Source organism: Amblyomma maculatum, chromosome 1 (genome assembly GCF_055883805.1).
Source record: "Amblyomma maculatum isolate TAMU_Amacu chromosome 1, ASM5588380v1, whole genome shotgun sequence".
Taxonomy (NCBI): Eukaryota; Metazoa; Arthropoda; class Arachnida; order Ixodida; family Ixodidae; genus Amblyomma; species Amblyomma maculatum.
In genome coordinates, this window is record NC_139344.1 from 103,425,617 (window position 1) to 103,443,396 (window position 17,780).

The 17,780-nt window shown below is 40.7% G+C and overlaps 1 protein-coding gene across 2 annotated transcripts in view; it reads right to left on the reverse strand.

The window, feature by feature from the left end:
* Positions 1-4,590: 4,590 nt before the first annotated feature.
* Positions 4,591-17,780, reverse strand: part of Snx16 (sorting nexin 16) — a 53,865-nt gene continuing 40,675 nt past the window's right edge. For both annotated transcript variants that reach the window (XM_084588711.1, XM_084588712.1), the window contains one exon: positions 4,591-7,940. In XM_084588711.1, coding sequence (XP_084444837.1) covers positions 7,802-7,940 — 139 coding nt within the window. In that variant the 3' untranslated portion in view covers positions 4,591-7,801. The remainder of the gene's footprint in view (positions 7,941-17,780) is intronic.

Genomic DNA, 17,780 nt, shown 5'->3' on the forward strand with positions numbered 1-17,780 from the left:
ATTTTTAGCTAGGCAGATAAAACTATTTGGGCCCAATACGTATGCCATTCAAGGTCGACTGGCAGGTCATTTGGTCTTGTTGAACGACAAATTATATCCAAATAGAAGCACCAGCAGCTAGGGCTGAAATGGGTGAGCCCAACGGGTGGCAAAAACAAATGGGCTTTGGCCAATTGGTATTCAGTGCAAGTTTCAACTGGACCATTCTTTTTTAGTTGCTTTTAAACTTGCTTGCTCACTCCAGTATGGTGGTATTGTATGCGATATACTGGGCAATTTTTTTTTACTGTTTACATATATTTGTATTTTAAAAACTATAAAAGGCACCCTTGCTGATTTGTACAGCGAGGTGCACATTGTGTATGTTTGAGCTAGTTGGTATTCCCAAGAAGAGAACACTGACATAAGACAAAACATGAGACATGGCATTAATCATATCTCAAAGGAAAAAAAGAAAGAAATGGATACTCAATCTGTAAAGTAGTCACTAAGCAACTTCCCGGTTAAATAGGCTATTCTGCAGTTTCCTCCTTTGAGACTTTATTAGTCCTCCAAAGAAATCCTACATGAAATATCCCTGGAATCACCACAGGATGTTACCCAGCTTAAAAGATGATGTGCATCGAGTCATTGAAAAGTAGCCTAGTGAACGTCCTGGCTGCTAACTATGCCTATGCATTCTGCACACTGCAATGTTGATGAAAAGCACCCAATGATGAAGCATGTCAACACTACATATGACCTGCTCAGAGATGTACACGAATGTTTGACAGGCGTCAGACAGGCAGACAAGCAGTACTGCCCGTTTTCCTTCTCTTTGCTGCTACTATTTTGCACATTACTGAGCTGACAGGACACTTAAATATACAGCATTCTCTATGCTCAGCAATTTTCTCAATCATGAGCAACAGGCTATGCATGCAAAAGATTATTGTTTTTCTGTCTCTTTCCCTCAGTATCCAAACGTTAAGACTACTGTACTCCCTTCCAAGAACATAAGTTTGGCTAGCGGCCATCTAGTATGTCTCTCCTTCAACCTGCTTTGAATGACAGCAATGTGCGCATGCACGCACACACACACAAAAAAATAACCTGCAAGAAATCTAGTCTGACAATAGCCAATGGGGAGTTAAGACTGTTGTGCTCCATCCTCTACAGTGAAGGAAGATCACCCCTTCTGGGTAAAGGAGAAAGGAAACTATCTGTAGCAAGCTCCATCAGACCCAAAGCTGCCTGATCATAATTCTGTCACTGCCCTTCAAGAACGTAGGCTGTTTTAAATGTCAGTCATAATACAAGGGACTATAAAATGAAATGTCAATGATTTAATTTCATTAAAGCAGATGAACAGATGGGTGTCTTCACATCTCTTTGCTCAGTATAGAAAGCTGCATTTTTAACTAAGGAACTTACAAATGAATGAGCAGTCATGACGACATCACAGCAGCTGAATTCTTGACATGAAATCGTTCCATACCATGACTGATATATATATGGGCATATTTGCCGACGCCACTGCATCCTTACCTTTTTTCTTTCCATGCTTCTGGTCCCCAGCATATTGTATATTATACTCAAAAACCACTTGGAGCCATAAAGTGCCTCATTTTGACACACACTACTTATATAGGTCCACTAACACCTACACTTAATTTCAGTTGCATACTCAAGTTCATATGATGTGTTAGACATCAAAATAGACATTTCCCCATGTGGTATTCTCCTTTGACCGCTAAATGATTTCTTGATGCTGTTTTGCTTTCATCAATCGACACACAAGAAATGTTTAGGTTATGTAAGTCATGAAAAAACTGCAATATAACCAATGATATGTCATTTGTTGTCATTTAAGATCTTGAAGCAGGCTAGCATAAGCATTGTAGTGAATTAAAACTACATATCAGCAATTATACTGCAATTTTTTTTTTTTTGCACCTCACGTAACCTAAACAGTCCTTACACGTCGCAGCCAGCATTTGGTTGATGAAACCAAAACCAAAAAGAAGAAAGAAGAAACCGAATTATAAATTATTTAGGAATTGTAGGCAAATAACACACTGCACCATTTTTCTAATATGCAATGCATAATTTGAAAGAAGGAAACAGGCAATCAAAATTGGGTGTCTATGGTCCATCAAAATTTCCTCCAAGCAATTTGACTTCTGGGCTGGTAAACAAGACTTAGCGCAATCCTCTCAATCATTGTGCTGATGAAAGCGACTGCTACTAATCAACAAACTAGTTTTGTTGGATGATCCTTTTCTTCGAACCTGAATATCCTTATTGCCAGAGTACACCCTTCTATTCATCACTGCACATTCCAGACTGATAAAAGGGGACGTAGCTATAGCACCGACAGTAACAGTTCACTTGTAGTCCCTCCACCAACATTTAAAAGAGCTATAAAGACTAGGCATGAAAAAAATATCCTGGGTGGTCTCCAAGACACAGCCTGGCAGAGGGCACAATAGCCCAGCTTTGATGCAGCAAAAGTTTTAAGAGATAACTCAAAGTGGCAGCCATCCTTATATACATAGCACACATTCCCCATGTTTAAAGTGAATGTGTCAAAACAATGTCCAATGAGCATATGTCAATTTCTACAACATGTGGAATTTCAAGAAAGGAATTTCAAGTAGCATATAAACACTGCACCATGTCTACTAAGCACATGACAACATAGGTCAATTCCTTTGCAAATGCTCATTATCATCATCAGCCAGACTATACCCATCTGCAGGGCGAAGACCTCTCCTATTTTCCTCCAATTAACCCAGTCCTGTGCTAGCTGCATCCACTTGACCCCAACAAACTTCTTAACCTCATCTGCCCACCTAACTTCCTGCCCCACATTTTGCAATATCAGCATACATTACAGGTCCTCAGGTAGTCTAAATTAATCTGAAGTCCTTACTATGATGTCCCTCACAGCCTGGGTTGCTTAGAGATATTAAACCCTTCATATTATACTATCAAATAGAATCAGCTTGGCCTGGTATGGCAGGTGAACCTCATTTTGAGCAGTTGATTTCTGCTCTGAAATAAGGTGTTTTACTACTACTACTACCACATTTTACTGAAGTATGTCCCACCAACTAGCTGGAAAGTATGTATTACTCATACCGCATCTGCTAGATCAATGCTGCATCAGTGCTGCTGTGCTTTGAAAGCAGAATACTTTAACCTTCCTTCCCTGAACATGAACACAAAAATTACCTCCACAATGTTCACTTTGTGTGCGCTGTTTACCTATGAGAGTGAATGTATTCAGTAGTATGTATCAAACACAGAAAATTCACTATCATTAGGCTCCTTCCAGTACTACACAATACTACAGCAAAACACAGATGTTATTTATGCCTTTATGGCCATGTAAGTGAGCTTCCCCTTTAATGACTTCACATGCTTCAGATGTAAAAATGTACATGAAACTGATTTCCATCATATGCTGCTCAAGGCATCCTTGCTGAAGCAGACCTTCACTTCAAGGTGGAGTTCCCTAGGCAGAATATATTTTTTCAAACACCGCTCCCATTACACGTAGCTATAACTAGTGCCTGCAAAAAATGCAAGACTTGCTACTAGTGAGTTAGCCTTACTCAAAGTTGCAGATTACCTTCAGTGAGGCATTAGCTATGCAATACACTGGTGCAATTATTCATACACGTGAAGAAACTATATAATGAATGTGCAATTTCAATGGCTAATGATGAAGAAAAAAACAATACACCAAAGCCATGGAAATGAAGGTTACATAAAAATGCTTCATCTTCACGGCACAGTACAGCACATTAAATGTCTATCCACCACTTGTGATTTACCTACTTGTGAGAAGTAGTAATGATTCTAACAGAATAGAAAACTGCGCAAGTTGGAAGCTTTCTACATTTTTGTATGTGCCAACTTTACAAAGACACAGAAGGAAGCCAGTGCATGCCCCACGTCTTCCTTCTGTGTTTTTGTGAAGTTCATAGCCACAAATACATCATGAACTAGTAATTAGTTTGAAATTCTGTTCAGATTATACAAAACTTAATGAACATGCTGATTCGCAGAGCGTCCTCCTGTTGTGTTCAGCAGCACCCAGCAAATATACCATATTTTTTTTTACATTTATTGAAAGCTTTTTACACAGCTTGTATGCTTCTATTGACAGCTACAAAATGTGAATCTGCCATGCATACACATGGATGCAAGTAACCACAACCGTTTTATATCGCTCAAATCATTATGCCCTTTACATGTAGTGTTTCCTTCACCTTTTGGGTACTTTTCACTGATTTCATCAAAAGTGACCTTCATCAAATGGAAGAAAAAAGGGGGACCCTGTAAAGTATACTAAGTAAGCACTTTCACAATATTATTTTGTTTTGAACACAGTGAGATTTAGTATACTTTAATCAAAAAGGGCATCAATGTCAAAGGCACATTTAGGGTCACTAAGCACGAAGCTTGTGACATATTCAGTGATTTAACACTAGTGATAGGCTTTTTAAAACCCAGATGAGCAAAATTATGTGCCCTTCAAATATTGTACAGTAGCAGCGAAGTCTAGTATATGCTGCCAAAGTACACATCCAGCAAAGGAAGTCCATGCAAATATTTAAAACCTTTATTAAAAAAGCCCCCTCTTATTTTTGCCAAAAATAAACTTAAATATGAGACAAGCAGGTTTGTACCACTACTCATGCACTCAGCATGACTTGAAGCATTGCTAAAAACTGCACTTGACCTCTGACCAATGCTACACGTCTTCACAGAACAGTTGCATCCTTTTGTTATATAGCATAGCCCAGTAAAGTTCAGACAATTTGAAGTGAAAAAAGAATATAAGTCTTCTAAATTCCACCAGCCTCTGAATCTCCACTGCTGCCCGCTGCAATGGCCAAGTCACCACACCACACCACACATTCAGCGAACAAATGTAAGGAAAATGAGGGCCTCATTACGAGATACAAAGCAGCTGTTGGCTCCTTTTGTATGCACACGTCACATTCGTCACTCTCCTACTAGTTCCTGCTTCCATTCCAACTATCATACTCCCCTGCCCTGCCTACCAACACCTCCAACCTACCATCCAATACCCATGCACAAAATTCATTGGTTGTTTTTCCCAATCAAGCATGTTCACTTTTTAGATTAGAAAGTTAAACTCAGAGAGAAGTAAGCTTTCCAAATCTCACAGAATGCTATAAAATGTGGTAAAGGGTTCTCTCAGTTTCCAAGCACAAGGCATTGAAGATAGGCCAACATCCATCTGTGATAAAGCAAGATCAAGTGGCACTGCAGCCGCCAGGCAGTGGTAACAGCTGAGTGTACTGCCCATAGGTGTGCACATAAACACATTGAAAAATGTAAACAAAATGGTTTTCTAATTTCATGGTACACTTATCAGGTCATCCCTTCACTTAGAAAAACTTTGCACATCTTGTAACAGAACTTGAAAGTATCAAATGTCAATACAAAACCATTACAGCCTTAAAACATCAAAATATGCACGTGCCAGAGTAATCCATAGGTGAAGTGCCGGGCCGTGGCCTTTAAAGACAGTGGTTTTAAAAGACAGTGGCCTTTAAAGACAGTTTGGCAGTGGTCCTATGAAGACAGCTATCTATTAACAGCTAGCAAGTATTTTTTAGAAGCGCATGAATAAGTGTGAAAAATTATTTTAAAACTCACACCTTTTTGTTCCCAAACTTGCATGCGACACAGAAAACACAGGAAGACAAAATAATGACACAAGTATCCTGTGTTTTCTTTTTTGTAGCCCATAAGCTTAGGCAAGATGATCGACCAACTAGCCTCTGTGTTAGCACTTTTATCTTTTTCAGGACCAAGGTAAATGTGTACGTATCTCCACAATGACCAAGCCTCAATAAGTTGTTAAATTACAAACTAGACAGCCCTACCCATATGGCAAGCAATTTTCAAGTGGCACGATAAGCAAACAGCACACCATAGCAGACGATGGTCTACTAATTTACCCCTCCCCTTCTCCAACAAATGTCCCAAATATATGTTTGTAAGCCTTTGGTATACAACATTTTGCCAAGAGGCCTATAGGCACAGGCCAGGAATTCATACTCAAGGAGTTACATCTGTGTTTCAGGGACCTCTGAAGGTTTGATACGAAAAATTCATCTTCAACAAAATGCGATCATGCTTGTCTAACTCCTGTTCAGACCTGCAGAACTGAGCACTTCTGACCAGGAAGTAGCTTTCAGCTTCACAAGGCTGACCAATCAAAATGCCAGCAAATGAAGCTGGCCAAATTTTTACTATCGACATACTGGCAGAGGTAAGCGCAAGCACCCTAAAAAAAGTGCACGCAATCCTCAATCATGCAGCAGGTGCCCATAGCCAAGAAGGTCACTGCACATACATTGGCAATGATTTATGATAGGCAATGGCCATGGCTTTTGCCTACCATAAATATAATCTTTTTATTTGCTCATAACCAGCAGACTATGAAGTCAGGGAGGAGTCATCCTAATATGGGAGCCATGCATACCTGGCGGCACAAAGTTTACATGGCCACACGAAATGAGATTCTGTAGTGCTAAGCTGGCAAAGCACAAGGGAAAAAAAAATCATAGCATAACCTGCTCTTGCAGAGCACTCAATATGCTGCCTTCTAGAGCGTTTACATATTGCTCTATCAAGATGAGAAGCACAAGAAAGCTAGAAAAAGTTCTCACTAGCTACTCCGTTGGCACAAAATTGCTTTTCTTGGAATGAAGAAACCATGCAAAAAGTAAGAAAAATACTTATGGTTCCGAAATTCTTTGCATCACGTTAACTAAAAACAGCACACAACCCATATAATACCGCACAACACCAAGCACACCCCACTCACGCCAAATATAACATAGGTAAATATGTGGTCACATTCATACATATATAGCTCTGTCTACATTGTAACCACTTAACTACTCTCAAAAACAAGTAAAAAAATTGTAGAACTCTGCAAAGTTTCTATACAACTATGCGTAAATTCAGGTTCATGGCCGCAGTGGCTCAACCCCATTGCATTTATGACGTAAGAACTGGACCATTTTGAACCCTTAATTTGGCCAACAACCCATAGAAATAAGATAAGAACCCAATTCCAAGCATCGCTGTCTGCTACAGAATCTCCAGTTTACAGCAACAAGGGTGCTTAGAACTGAGTGGATTGAAGGTATTTTATCACACACACACACACAAACAAAAAAATAGATCCCTTCCTTTTGCACTGCCTCACATTATGTGTAACTACATACTCAGAAAACAGGGTCAAAGTTAAAAAAAAGGATGACATTTGTAATGCCATCATGTAAAAATAAAACAGCATAACACATCAGAGACATGAGGCCACTCTCTTGAAGCTGTCATTCATACAGCTTGTAGAAAGATTAGAAGCTGTGTTACTGCCAAACGTACCAATATTCTTACTTTTTCTCATACTTGACAGGTCAAAAATCATCATCAGTGTCATCATAGATGTACAGTTTTATCAACACCAGTATTTTTACTGTTGCCTTCAACAAAGCAAACAAACAACCTTTTTGTTAGCTTAACAGCACTTTTTCTTCCATTTTTGTTAAAGACAATGTTAAAATGGACGTGGGTAATGCCAGTGATATGCTACAGCAAAAGGTACTATAAGAAGCTCAGCACAGATGCTTTTGTGGCAAGCCCAATTGTGCTACACATGCTAGGAACATAGTTCAAGATTGCAATGTATATGTTCCAAGCTTTAGGCATGCAGCCACTTCATTCCAAGATTCGGTACAAGGCATTGTCTCAGTTATGCACTTGGTTAGAGTGACTCTTGTGGATGTGGAATATCAGCTTCTGTGCGACGAGACTGTGGTGCACCACTGCTGTCCCCAGCTTCTGATGCTGCAGGGACACTTGTCGGATCCTGCTCACCAACTACTTCCTTGGAACCGTCAGCCCTTTGCAGAGGAAAAAGAAAACCACAACCTCATTTCACCAAATGCAAGATCATAAAGGAGTTTTTTTCCCCAGCAGCTTATGGCTGCTAGTTCGAGTGGTCTTGAGTTCTGACCACCAAGACGCTGGATCAGCTTACTGTTTTTTTAAAGCATATTGCCTGTTTGGCATTCAGACAGAAGAAAAACCAGGCAGTTTGTGTTGTGCAATATGTTTCACATGACAAAACACTGCATTAATGATGTGGCATGCTAAGGCAGAGTAGAGCTCTTCACTTCTTTTGTAGTCTGGGGAGCTGCAAAGATATTAAGGTTTCTTCTACAAGCATATATTCAGTGTCCCCATAATCCTGCTGCTAGGCAGAGCCATCTTGTTTCCTGGCAATTCAAATAACCGTTAAAAGTCTTCCCTAGGTGCGCTCTGTGTCACATCTGCTAAAGAAGGCTGGAACCCAAGCTGCGATCAGGGTTACTTTGTCGGCACCAAATTGAGCGGTCTTGAGGAAAAGTTGATCGCAAAGAGCCAAAAATGGTCGCTGTGCATTACAAAACACAACACCCACTATGTCACATGGCAGAAAGGATTTGTAGCAGAGATAGCGTTTAAATGTGGCCACACATATGTCGGTCATCCCCAGTGTAGCCTTACAATGACTGTGTTCAGTGAATATCCTTTGATCTCTATATCTCTCAGCCAACCGTGCCTTATTTCATTACATGTTCAATCTGAAAGCAATATCTGAATATATCGGCTGTGAGAGAGCATAAAAACACTATATGAACCAGAAATCAAACAAGCACAGGAGAACTTTACCAAAGAAATAAAGATTAACTGACCACTCTGAATGAGAACCATTTCTAGAAATTTCACAGAGCTCAATGGCCAGTAGAACTTGTCGGGTTAGTTGGTTCATAACTCGATGCAATAAAAAACTGCGCTATCGACATTCTAACGGCCAACCATTCAGGTGTGGAGGATTTCCTTTCTGTGGAAACTGCTCTTTCAATACACAAGATACAACCCACTACATATGACTTACTTTTTAAGAGTTCAATATTTCGTGAATTCGGGTAAAGTTGCAATACCAGAATATTTCGCAAATACAGTCGAGCATACTTATAATGAACTTAATGGTCACACGGATTCTTTCGTTCTATCTGAGTAAGTGAACGTGCCCTATTTCAGCGAAAAATATTCAAATTTTGATAAAAGTAGGGTTTTTTTTTGATAAGTCGCTTGTGGAAGTCAGTTTCTTCAAAGTAGACATTATCAAGCTGCTTTCTAAGCTCTCCTGTGGAATCATGTGCTTCTGACCGAGACACTTTCTGGGGACCAACTGCTTTAGGAATGCAATAATAGCCATAACGACTGAGGCGTTCACAGCATGTAGCGGTAGGTCACCATCTGTATCTGCGATTCTCGACAAGAAAACAGCAGCGAAGCATGTACGAGCAGGATGTTCCACAAAATGCAAAAAAACAAACAGAGCTAGACGTTCTTTAATTTTGACTAGGTAACAGGTGAGAAGAGTTTAGTCCCCAAAGCATGTTCCATATTATTCTGGTTGCTACTGTATATGTTAAGATTATCTATGCAAGCAAGCAAATCCTGCATGCAGTCAGGTGAAAATGTATCCTGCCAGTGATATCCGCAACTTCAAGCCGCCAGGTCAGAAACATGACAACTGCTGCTGCTGGTAAAGAGCACATACGTTTCATATCTCATCATACTGAGGACAAGCACGGTGAGACATGCAACCTTGTTAGAAGACACCTATTATTACTGCATAGCTAAAACTATGACCACAAGGATACAGCACAAAGAACCCCAACTGCCATTGCTAACACGTGTATCTACACAACAAAAGCTCCAACACAATCAAACCACAGTCACTTCATGCCAAACGTACCAGACTTTGCGCTCGACCCCCTCCAATCTTGTCGATAAAATTTATGGCTCTTTATTGAACCGGCTAAAGTAAATATCCTTAATAACTTGGGCTAAAAAAAATATCCAGCCCTTCGAATTTCTCAGAGGAGTGCAAAAGTTGGTCTGACTAAATATTAAAAAATAATCAAATATTTTACTTTTGTGCTTGAGGATTTTTTGCAAATAATTATGCATTGCAGTTTTTAATTGCAACAGAAACAAATTTGCAGCAGGCAGTTTTTCAGTTGTTCTATTTCATTATTTTGCCCCAAAAAACACAGTCATAGTGGTCTTTTTTTATACTCTTATGCAACATTAGCGAGCAACATAACATGTTTCGCCACTTTCTCAATGTACTGATAAAGCAATTTGATGCTAAATAGGACCTGAGCCATTTTATCTGGCAAATGACCAACCCTTAACTCATCTACTCTATATAAAATGAACATAACTTATGTAAAAAAAAAAAAAAAAAAAAAATGAAAACTACAGAAATAACAGCCCAAAATGAAGATAATGGTATGAGTTGCCACTAAAAAACCAAGTAAAAACTGTGCACTTTCACAATCAACACAACTATACACGTTTAATGTTTCTGCAGCTGTATGTTTAAGATGTGCTGAAAAGACCAGACCTCTATCCCCAGTCCACCTAAGCGGTCATAAAGCTTGGCTCTTAGACATGTGGAAATTTCATCCACATATAGTAGAAATGAGTAGAAGGTCCACAGGCAGGAAGACCATAGCCCCATATTTGGAAAATTAGTGCCCCACATGTCGACAGTGCAAGTGCTTTCCTCTAGGTGCTTTGCTGTGGAACAAACCACACATAAATGAGTTCGGTCACTCGAACTCGAATGGTAGTTGCAAAACATGCTTTAATGCAAAGGCTTCATATGCATACGTTTTGAGGCTTTGCAAACAAATATGAAGGAAGGAAAACGCAGGAGAAACCGTAACATCAAAATTCTTGAAGCCTCTGCCATATGCAAATTGACTTCGCCTCAGCGCAATTTCGCATGCACCCTGAGGGCAAAGCGGGAGCAAATTATCTTGCTTTGCACATCTCAATGCTCTGCGCATGAGCCACAAATGCAAAGGAAGAGCAGATAGTTTTGATGTGGCTGCTGGTAGCGGAGACTCAAAAGAAAACTTCACATGGCTCAGGAGTGAAGCACTGCGTGCCTGGGTACTGGTTGCACATTCCAGGAAAAGAGCCAAGTATGCCATTGCACAATTATATTCGCACAGTGATCACAGCCTTAACGAGGATTGTCATGTACTGGACTTCTTTGCGGTTCTTTATCTGGCCCCTGGGCATGTAAATATGTTCTCATCTGCCTGTTATTCTTTCACAGGTTTGCATTCCAGAAGAGAATGACTTCACGCCTGAAACATGCCAAAAAAGAATTGCGAGGCTTCTGCACTAAGCCTGATCAGTGGGCGACAGCATTCACAGGATTCCATCATGATGCTAAATGCATTTAACACATTAAATTCAAGGCTAACAGCGAAAGAGGACCTCCCATACTTTGTGGCCCCTGAAAAACAGAATGGTTACATGGTTGACCAAGCCGTAACTATCAATAAACTCAAAGTGGCCTCGCTGGCATGACTACTTTTGTTGTGCCAACAAATACCATGACTCCATGATAAAAACAACACGATTTCCACCCCACTTTTTGCAATTCCATTAACAGAATGAGGCCTCTTCTGCCTTTTGGCTCCTCCCTGCAACCAACCAACCAACCAACCAACCAACCAATGCAGGCAAATTTAGTGCTAGCCAGCCAACTTCCCTAATAGTCCATGTTTACATTCCAAGCTATATCAAAAAAGCAGTGTATAAAATAATCAGAGTGAATAGCAGATAACTGTAAGCACCTAATTCATTTGAAAAGAGAAACTGAGACTAACCAACCATATGCTACCATAACACTGCAAAAGTCTCTAACAAAACCAAATAACATCAAACCTGCTAAATATAACACATAAATACTCTCTTCACTGTAAGTCTATGACTCCTGTAGTGTATTTCAGCACTTCAAGGCCTTGTTCAACAGGAATCATGGAATCATTCAAATAGGCATCAGCTGATCAAAACTTTTGAAAAACAGAATGGCACATACACTGCTCACATATCAAGAAAGAAGTGTCTCCAGCCCATGACGTTGGCATTTTGGTTGGTTGGTTGGTTGGTTCATAGGAAGGGAAAGGCGCAGTATCTGTCACACTTGCTCTGTGGACACCTGAACCGCGCCTAAGGGAAGGGATGAAGGTGGGAGTGAAAGTGGATAGAGAGAAAGGGGGGTCGTAGTGGAGGGCTACGGAGTAATTTCGACCACCTGGGGATCTTTAACGTGCGCTGACATCGCACAGCACACGGACGCCACTTCGTTTCTTCAGAAACCTTGAACATTCAAGGCAACATACACCTGGCACATTTCTGCACTCAAGTTTGTCTCGTTTTGACTGCCACATGCAAAGAAATGTGCAGTCTTCACTGTGACTAGTGATGCAGGCACAGCATGCTGATTATTACAAATGGGAATATTTGTGACTAATGACTATGCAGACAAGTAAATAATGGACTCCTTTCAAAGGAGGCCTAGGAACCCACGAGGAAGAAGGTGGACCGTTAGCAGGAAACAAAGCTGAGATAAAAAATGGATGGTTGATATGTGTACAGTTGAGCCCGATTATATCAAACTCGGGTCAAATTAGCCTTTATATGAATCAAATTCTGTGTGCTGTAATGCTACGTCAAAGCATAGGAAAAAAATATGGCTCTGTACAAAAATTAGCCGTTGCAACTTATAGGTCGAACTTTGGACACCAACGGTCAACTCAAAAAGCTGGCTTTCCCTGAACTCATTTCCGGAGGTTAGCTTACCCGTGGGAGTGTCGATAGCTGATCAAAAAGCCACTGTTCCAATAGCGGTGGCTGCCGACACTCGGAACGACAGCTGACCAACGATGGCGTGAGTTTTTTTCACTATGTAGACAGACAACCCCAATATGTGTTTCTGGTACACTGCGGTAGCTGTGTAGGTGTTGTCAAGCAGTTTGCATGCACGGTGCTTCATGATGTGCAATGGCAGGCACGAAATGGCAGAATCTCCCCTTTTAGGTAAAACTGGAAATTATCAGAAAAGTTGAAGAAGAAATCCAAAGTCGTCGCAGCATACAAGATTCCCAGAAGCACTCGGAGCCCCGTTTTGAAGAAAAAGGCTGACGTTCAGGCTAAAGCAGAGAAGGGACCCGGTGCTAGCAATGACACACAGCTGTGTATGAAGATGAAGCGGTCGTGCACAAACTGTTCCTGAATGTTCGATCCCGGAACACTCTTGATTCCAGTCCTATGGTTCAGCAGAAAGCAAAGGATTTTGTTTTTGTTCTCAATAGACCTGACTTCCGCGGTGGGTCTGCGTTACAGCACTTTAAAGAATGCCATGAAATTGTTGGCGAGGCAATCATTGGAGAGATCCGTGCCATGGATATTGTGGCTCTGAACGACTATTTTACTAATCTCAATGTGTTCTGTTTGTTGTTATATTTACTGCTATTTTCATATTTAATTACGCATACTGAACTCGGGCATTTTCTTTGCGAGTTCGATATATGCGGGCTTGACTGTATCACAACTTTTGATGGTGAGGATGCCAACACTGTCAAAGATAGTGAAAAAAAAAAATGGAAATGATATGGAGCGAGTACAATGAACACCAATGGCACATGTAAAATTACTGATAAGTGAACCAAGTGAAAAGGTACAGAACAGGCATTTTTACAAAGGCTTAGTTGTTGTTGCTTATTTTAATGTGCAATAAAAGCATAGTATAAAATAATGAGCACACAAAATACATGCTATTACTAAGTGACACAGCCTCTGCTGTCGTTTAACTAGAGCCTTTAGCCTAACCTTGCTCCTGGTGTAGACGAAACAAAAGCTCTTTCTCCTACACTTCATACCGAAATGCTGCTTTCAATTGGCTTGCTTGATAGAAAGAGAATTTTATCATATTTTTTTAAAATTTGCCTAGTTTGCTAATAAACCAATATAAATAAGCTAATTTTTTCAGTGTTGCATTAGCTCAAAACTTTCAAAATAAGACTTCAAGCATTCTTCCCGCAGAGCATTTAGTTGTTTTCTTCAAAGTAATTCAAGCCTGGCCCCTCCCTCTAATTTTTTTAGCCTAAAACCCGCAACCTTTAAAATTTCACAGTGATTATGTGCCTTGCATCATGAGCTTGGCGCCCTCAAATATACTTAGATTCAAGAACTTCGTTACACAAAGCAGCAACATATCAACAGTCCCCTAGCCACAGCGCTAATGGAGTTACGATGGTGCAGCAGAAGTGCAACCATGCTGTCTCTGATTTATAGCAAAGTATGGACAATTTGTAGCTGTCCGACGAGGTTACGTCTTGATGCAGTGTCATATTTTAGCAAAATGGAGTGCCTGCAATCATCATGGAACCAGTGTTGTGACTGGATAATAAAGCCTACTGAAAAAGACTATTTCAATTCTTCTCCAATATGAGCACCATAGATTTAAATAAAGAAATTTTCTTTTGGCAGCAATGAATTTTATGCCAACAGCTACTAAGCCTGTCCAAAGCAAATAGCAATGCAACCCATGCTCTGCACTAATGACATAATACAGGCTTGCCAGCCATCCTTACTATCTTATACTAGCAATTTTGGCAACAGAACCACAAGTGAAGAAAAAAAAGAAAGATAGTGTAATAATTAAACACAGTGAACAAGTCTGAGCCAAGAACTAATGCTAACAACTGGCTTCTACTACAGGGACTGGGACTGAGTCAGATGACAGACAGATAGCATTACATCCTCTAAAACGGCAGTGCACCTGAAAAACTATCTATGGGTAAGCTGACGACGTAACTAAGCACAATTGACAACTCCTAGATGTGCATACCTTTTCCTTCAAGGAAATGCAACAGTAGCAGCAACAGTGGTAGTGGTAGCTTACAGGCTGTGTAAAGCTAGCTGTGGTGGCGTAACGCAGCCAAACATTCATTCATTAATTGTGCAGAACTTAGCTCTGACTCTTTCTCTGCTGCATAATAAATAATATCGGTATCATGCCCATGGGTATCATTATGGTCCCTAGAAATACTTGCCAATACCAAACAGGTCCTCTCCGTAATGTATGCTGCAATCGCACTGCATGCAGTCGGAGCATGGGTGGCCCGCTCAGCCCAGCAGTCACAAAGATGGGCTAGTTTGATAGCTTTTACTGTGCGCTTTCGTCTCATCAGCTTCTATTCACTTTAGAAGACTGCTGCACATGAATTACTGAGTTATGTAACACTAAAAAAGGTGGCAATTCAACATTATTGTTGATTCCTCATGAACCAACTAAATGCTATAATGCTGAAAAAGCGATTTTAGAACTTCGTGCTCTCCTGTGCGCTGCATGCAAGTGCAAAGAACCTATGCACATGAGCAGTTCTTTTCTTTTGACCTACTTGGTGCAACTGCTGTGTGCATGTGTTTATCGTGCATATTTGTATATATAATTTCCCTCTAAGTCCTGAAAAGAGCTCCATTTAATGGATCTTAAAGAAACTATACATATAGTTAGAATGGTTTTAGGCATTCCAATCATGACAAGTGAAAGGACAGAAACGTGAAACGGGCAACCACTACCATCAACAGCAGAGCCATATTGAAGGAACCTTACAGCATGGACGCAGCTGACCCCTTTTCGACTGCGGGAAGTGCCACTGCAACATGCAGAAAAGTGTGGATGCCCTTCTCCATAGAGAGGAGCGCAGAGATGGCAGACTAACAACTATATCCAGGAACCATAGTACTAGCATATATAAAACAAAATGCTACATGCTCACAAACGAGTTTTTTCACTGTTGAAAATATAGCACCAGTAAGCGAGTCTATAATCAGCACTACGAAAGAAACTGAAAATGATAATTCCCTTTTTGATAAATTGGCTAACCTGCAGCCAACACACAACACGAACCAGTGCCACCTGGGAAGGCTATCCTTTAAGCTAAATTACGGCCATCAAATGCTTCACTTCCTAATCCCTAACTTTCTTAATTAGCAAAGTCTTCAATGCCTTGACACAAACCAGACTTTTTGTGTACCTCCCAAGATCTTGTTACTTTTTATTTTTGGAAATGTACCGTAAACACCCGCTTATAATATGGACCTGCACATAATATGATGTGTAATTTCGGGATGGCAAAAACAGAAAAAGAAGTTTTAATCTGCATATAATGCGAAAGAGGAAAGATCAATAACTGTACCGCACTACATTTTGCGGTTGTCCCACAAATCATACGTGCTCCACGCTTTTGCATCCAACGCAACCCCACACAAGGTGTACAATAGTGCCGGTGCTGGTTCGCTCTACTTCTCACGCAGACATGTTTGAGCGGAGAATTTCACGCACTATGAGGAGAAGAGCAGCTCACTATCTCCCAGCAATCACAGACACCACAGGGTCCTCCGGCTCTTCTAAAAGCAGTACGCCATTTTCAACGCACACCGACAACACACGAGGCATTGGCCATCACGCGCCGCGCTTGCGCCTATTCGCATCTAGCACCACGCGTAGGCGCGTAGCATGTGCTCCCAGAAAGTGTTCTCAGATTCGGGATTTTCACGATCGTTGTCGTCTGGTATGTGCATTATCTGCTGAGAATCCCCTGCTAGAGACATCATGTTATAAAATCTTTTTCGGTACCTCTAAATGCGTTCGGTATCCCGCATTTCTCAAAAGCACGACCGATGCCCTCATTGGGAATAGCGGTCAAGCATCCGTGATTAAGCTCTAGGGCCCGGCCAGCCCAGCTGAAAAGGCCCGTGAGAGGCCCGTGCAAGGTGTGCTCGGCATGCTTCCAGTGCCGTGTGTGTCGCGGGCACCATGGTAACGACAACCACGGGTCAGTGTGGTGGAATCGAAACCATAGAAACAGTTAGCAGATGCCACTGCCAGAAAGCGTCGATTAATAATGAGGCCGGAACTGCGACGAATTTAGGCTGAAATTTGTTTGAATTCGCATGCAACACGAGGCGAAAATCTGACATGATAAAAGCGGGGAAAAAAAGACAACCTCGTATTATACATGGGTTTTTATGATATGTTTGTGCAGTATTGCTCTGTCAATCAATTGCGCTGTACACTTGCACCTTGCTCCTGAAAGAAAATTGCCAAGCTAGTATCTAGCTAAGTGTGCTAAGCTATTTTGTTTTCTTGCTGCCATTTTTCCTTGTAAGAACGGGGTGCACTCCTATGTCAAGTCAATCATACGGCTTTTTTTGGTTCACCCTTAACACCATGCGTCATGTGAATCTTGGTTTCTGCCTCCATCGCATAACTTTTCCCACAAGTAATATTGTGCAAAGTACTTTCTGAACATTGTTTAATAAATATAGGTACCAGGAGACTTGCACGCTTATATTAAACAATGCATTGTAAATTGACGTGGTTGCATTGCTGAAATACTTCAACATGTGCTGTAACTAACTGCTGCTCTAAATCCATTAAATGATTAACCAAAAAAAAAAAACTTTTCCTGATAAACAGGTGACTTTAATGATATTTGTAACTGTCATAAAGAATATTTCACAACCTACAGAGGGACTGAATATGCAACCATTATTGTGAAAGAAGTAAAGCAGAGTTGAGAGCAAGCACTGTTATTTAGCACAGGCAATAGCAGACAAAGTACAAGGCACAAACACAGGGTAAGTACATACTGAACAACCAGGCCACCAACACAACTGCTTGAAATTAACTCACCTATTTTTGCTGCAATACAGTTTCCCTACAAAATAAACCCTTGCAAAAGTGCGCACTGACATTTATGCATGAGCACATTGCACAAGGGATTCCCCACCTATCTGTGCAGTGCATGGGT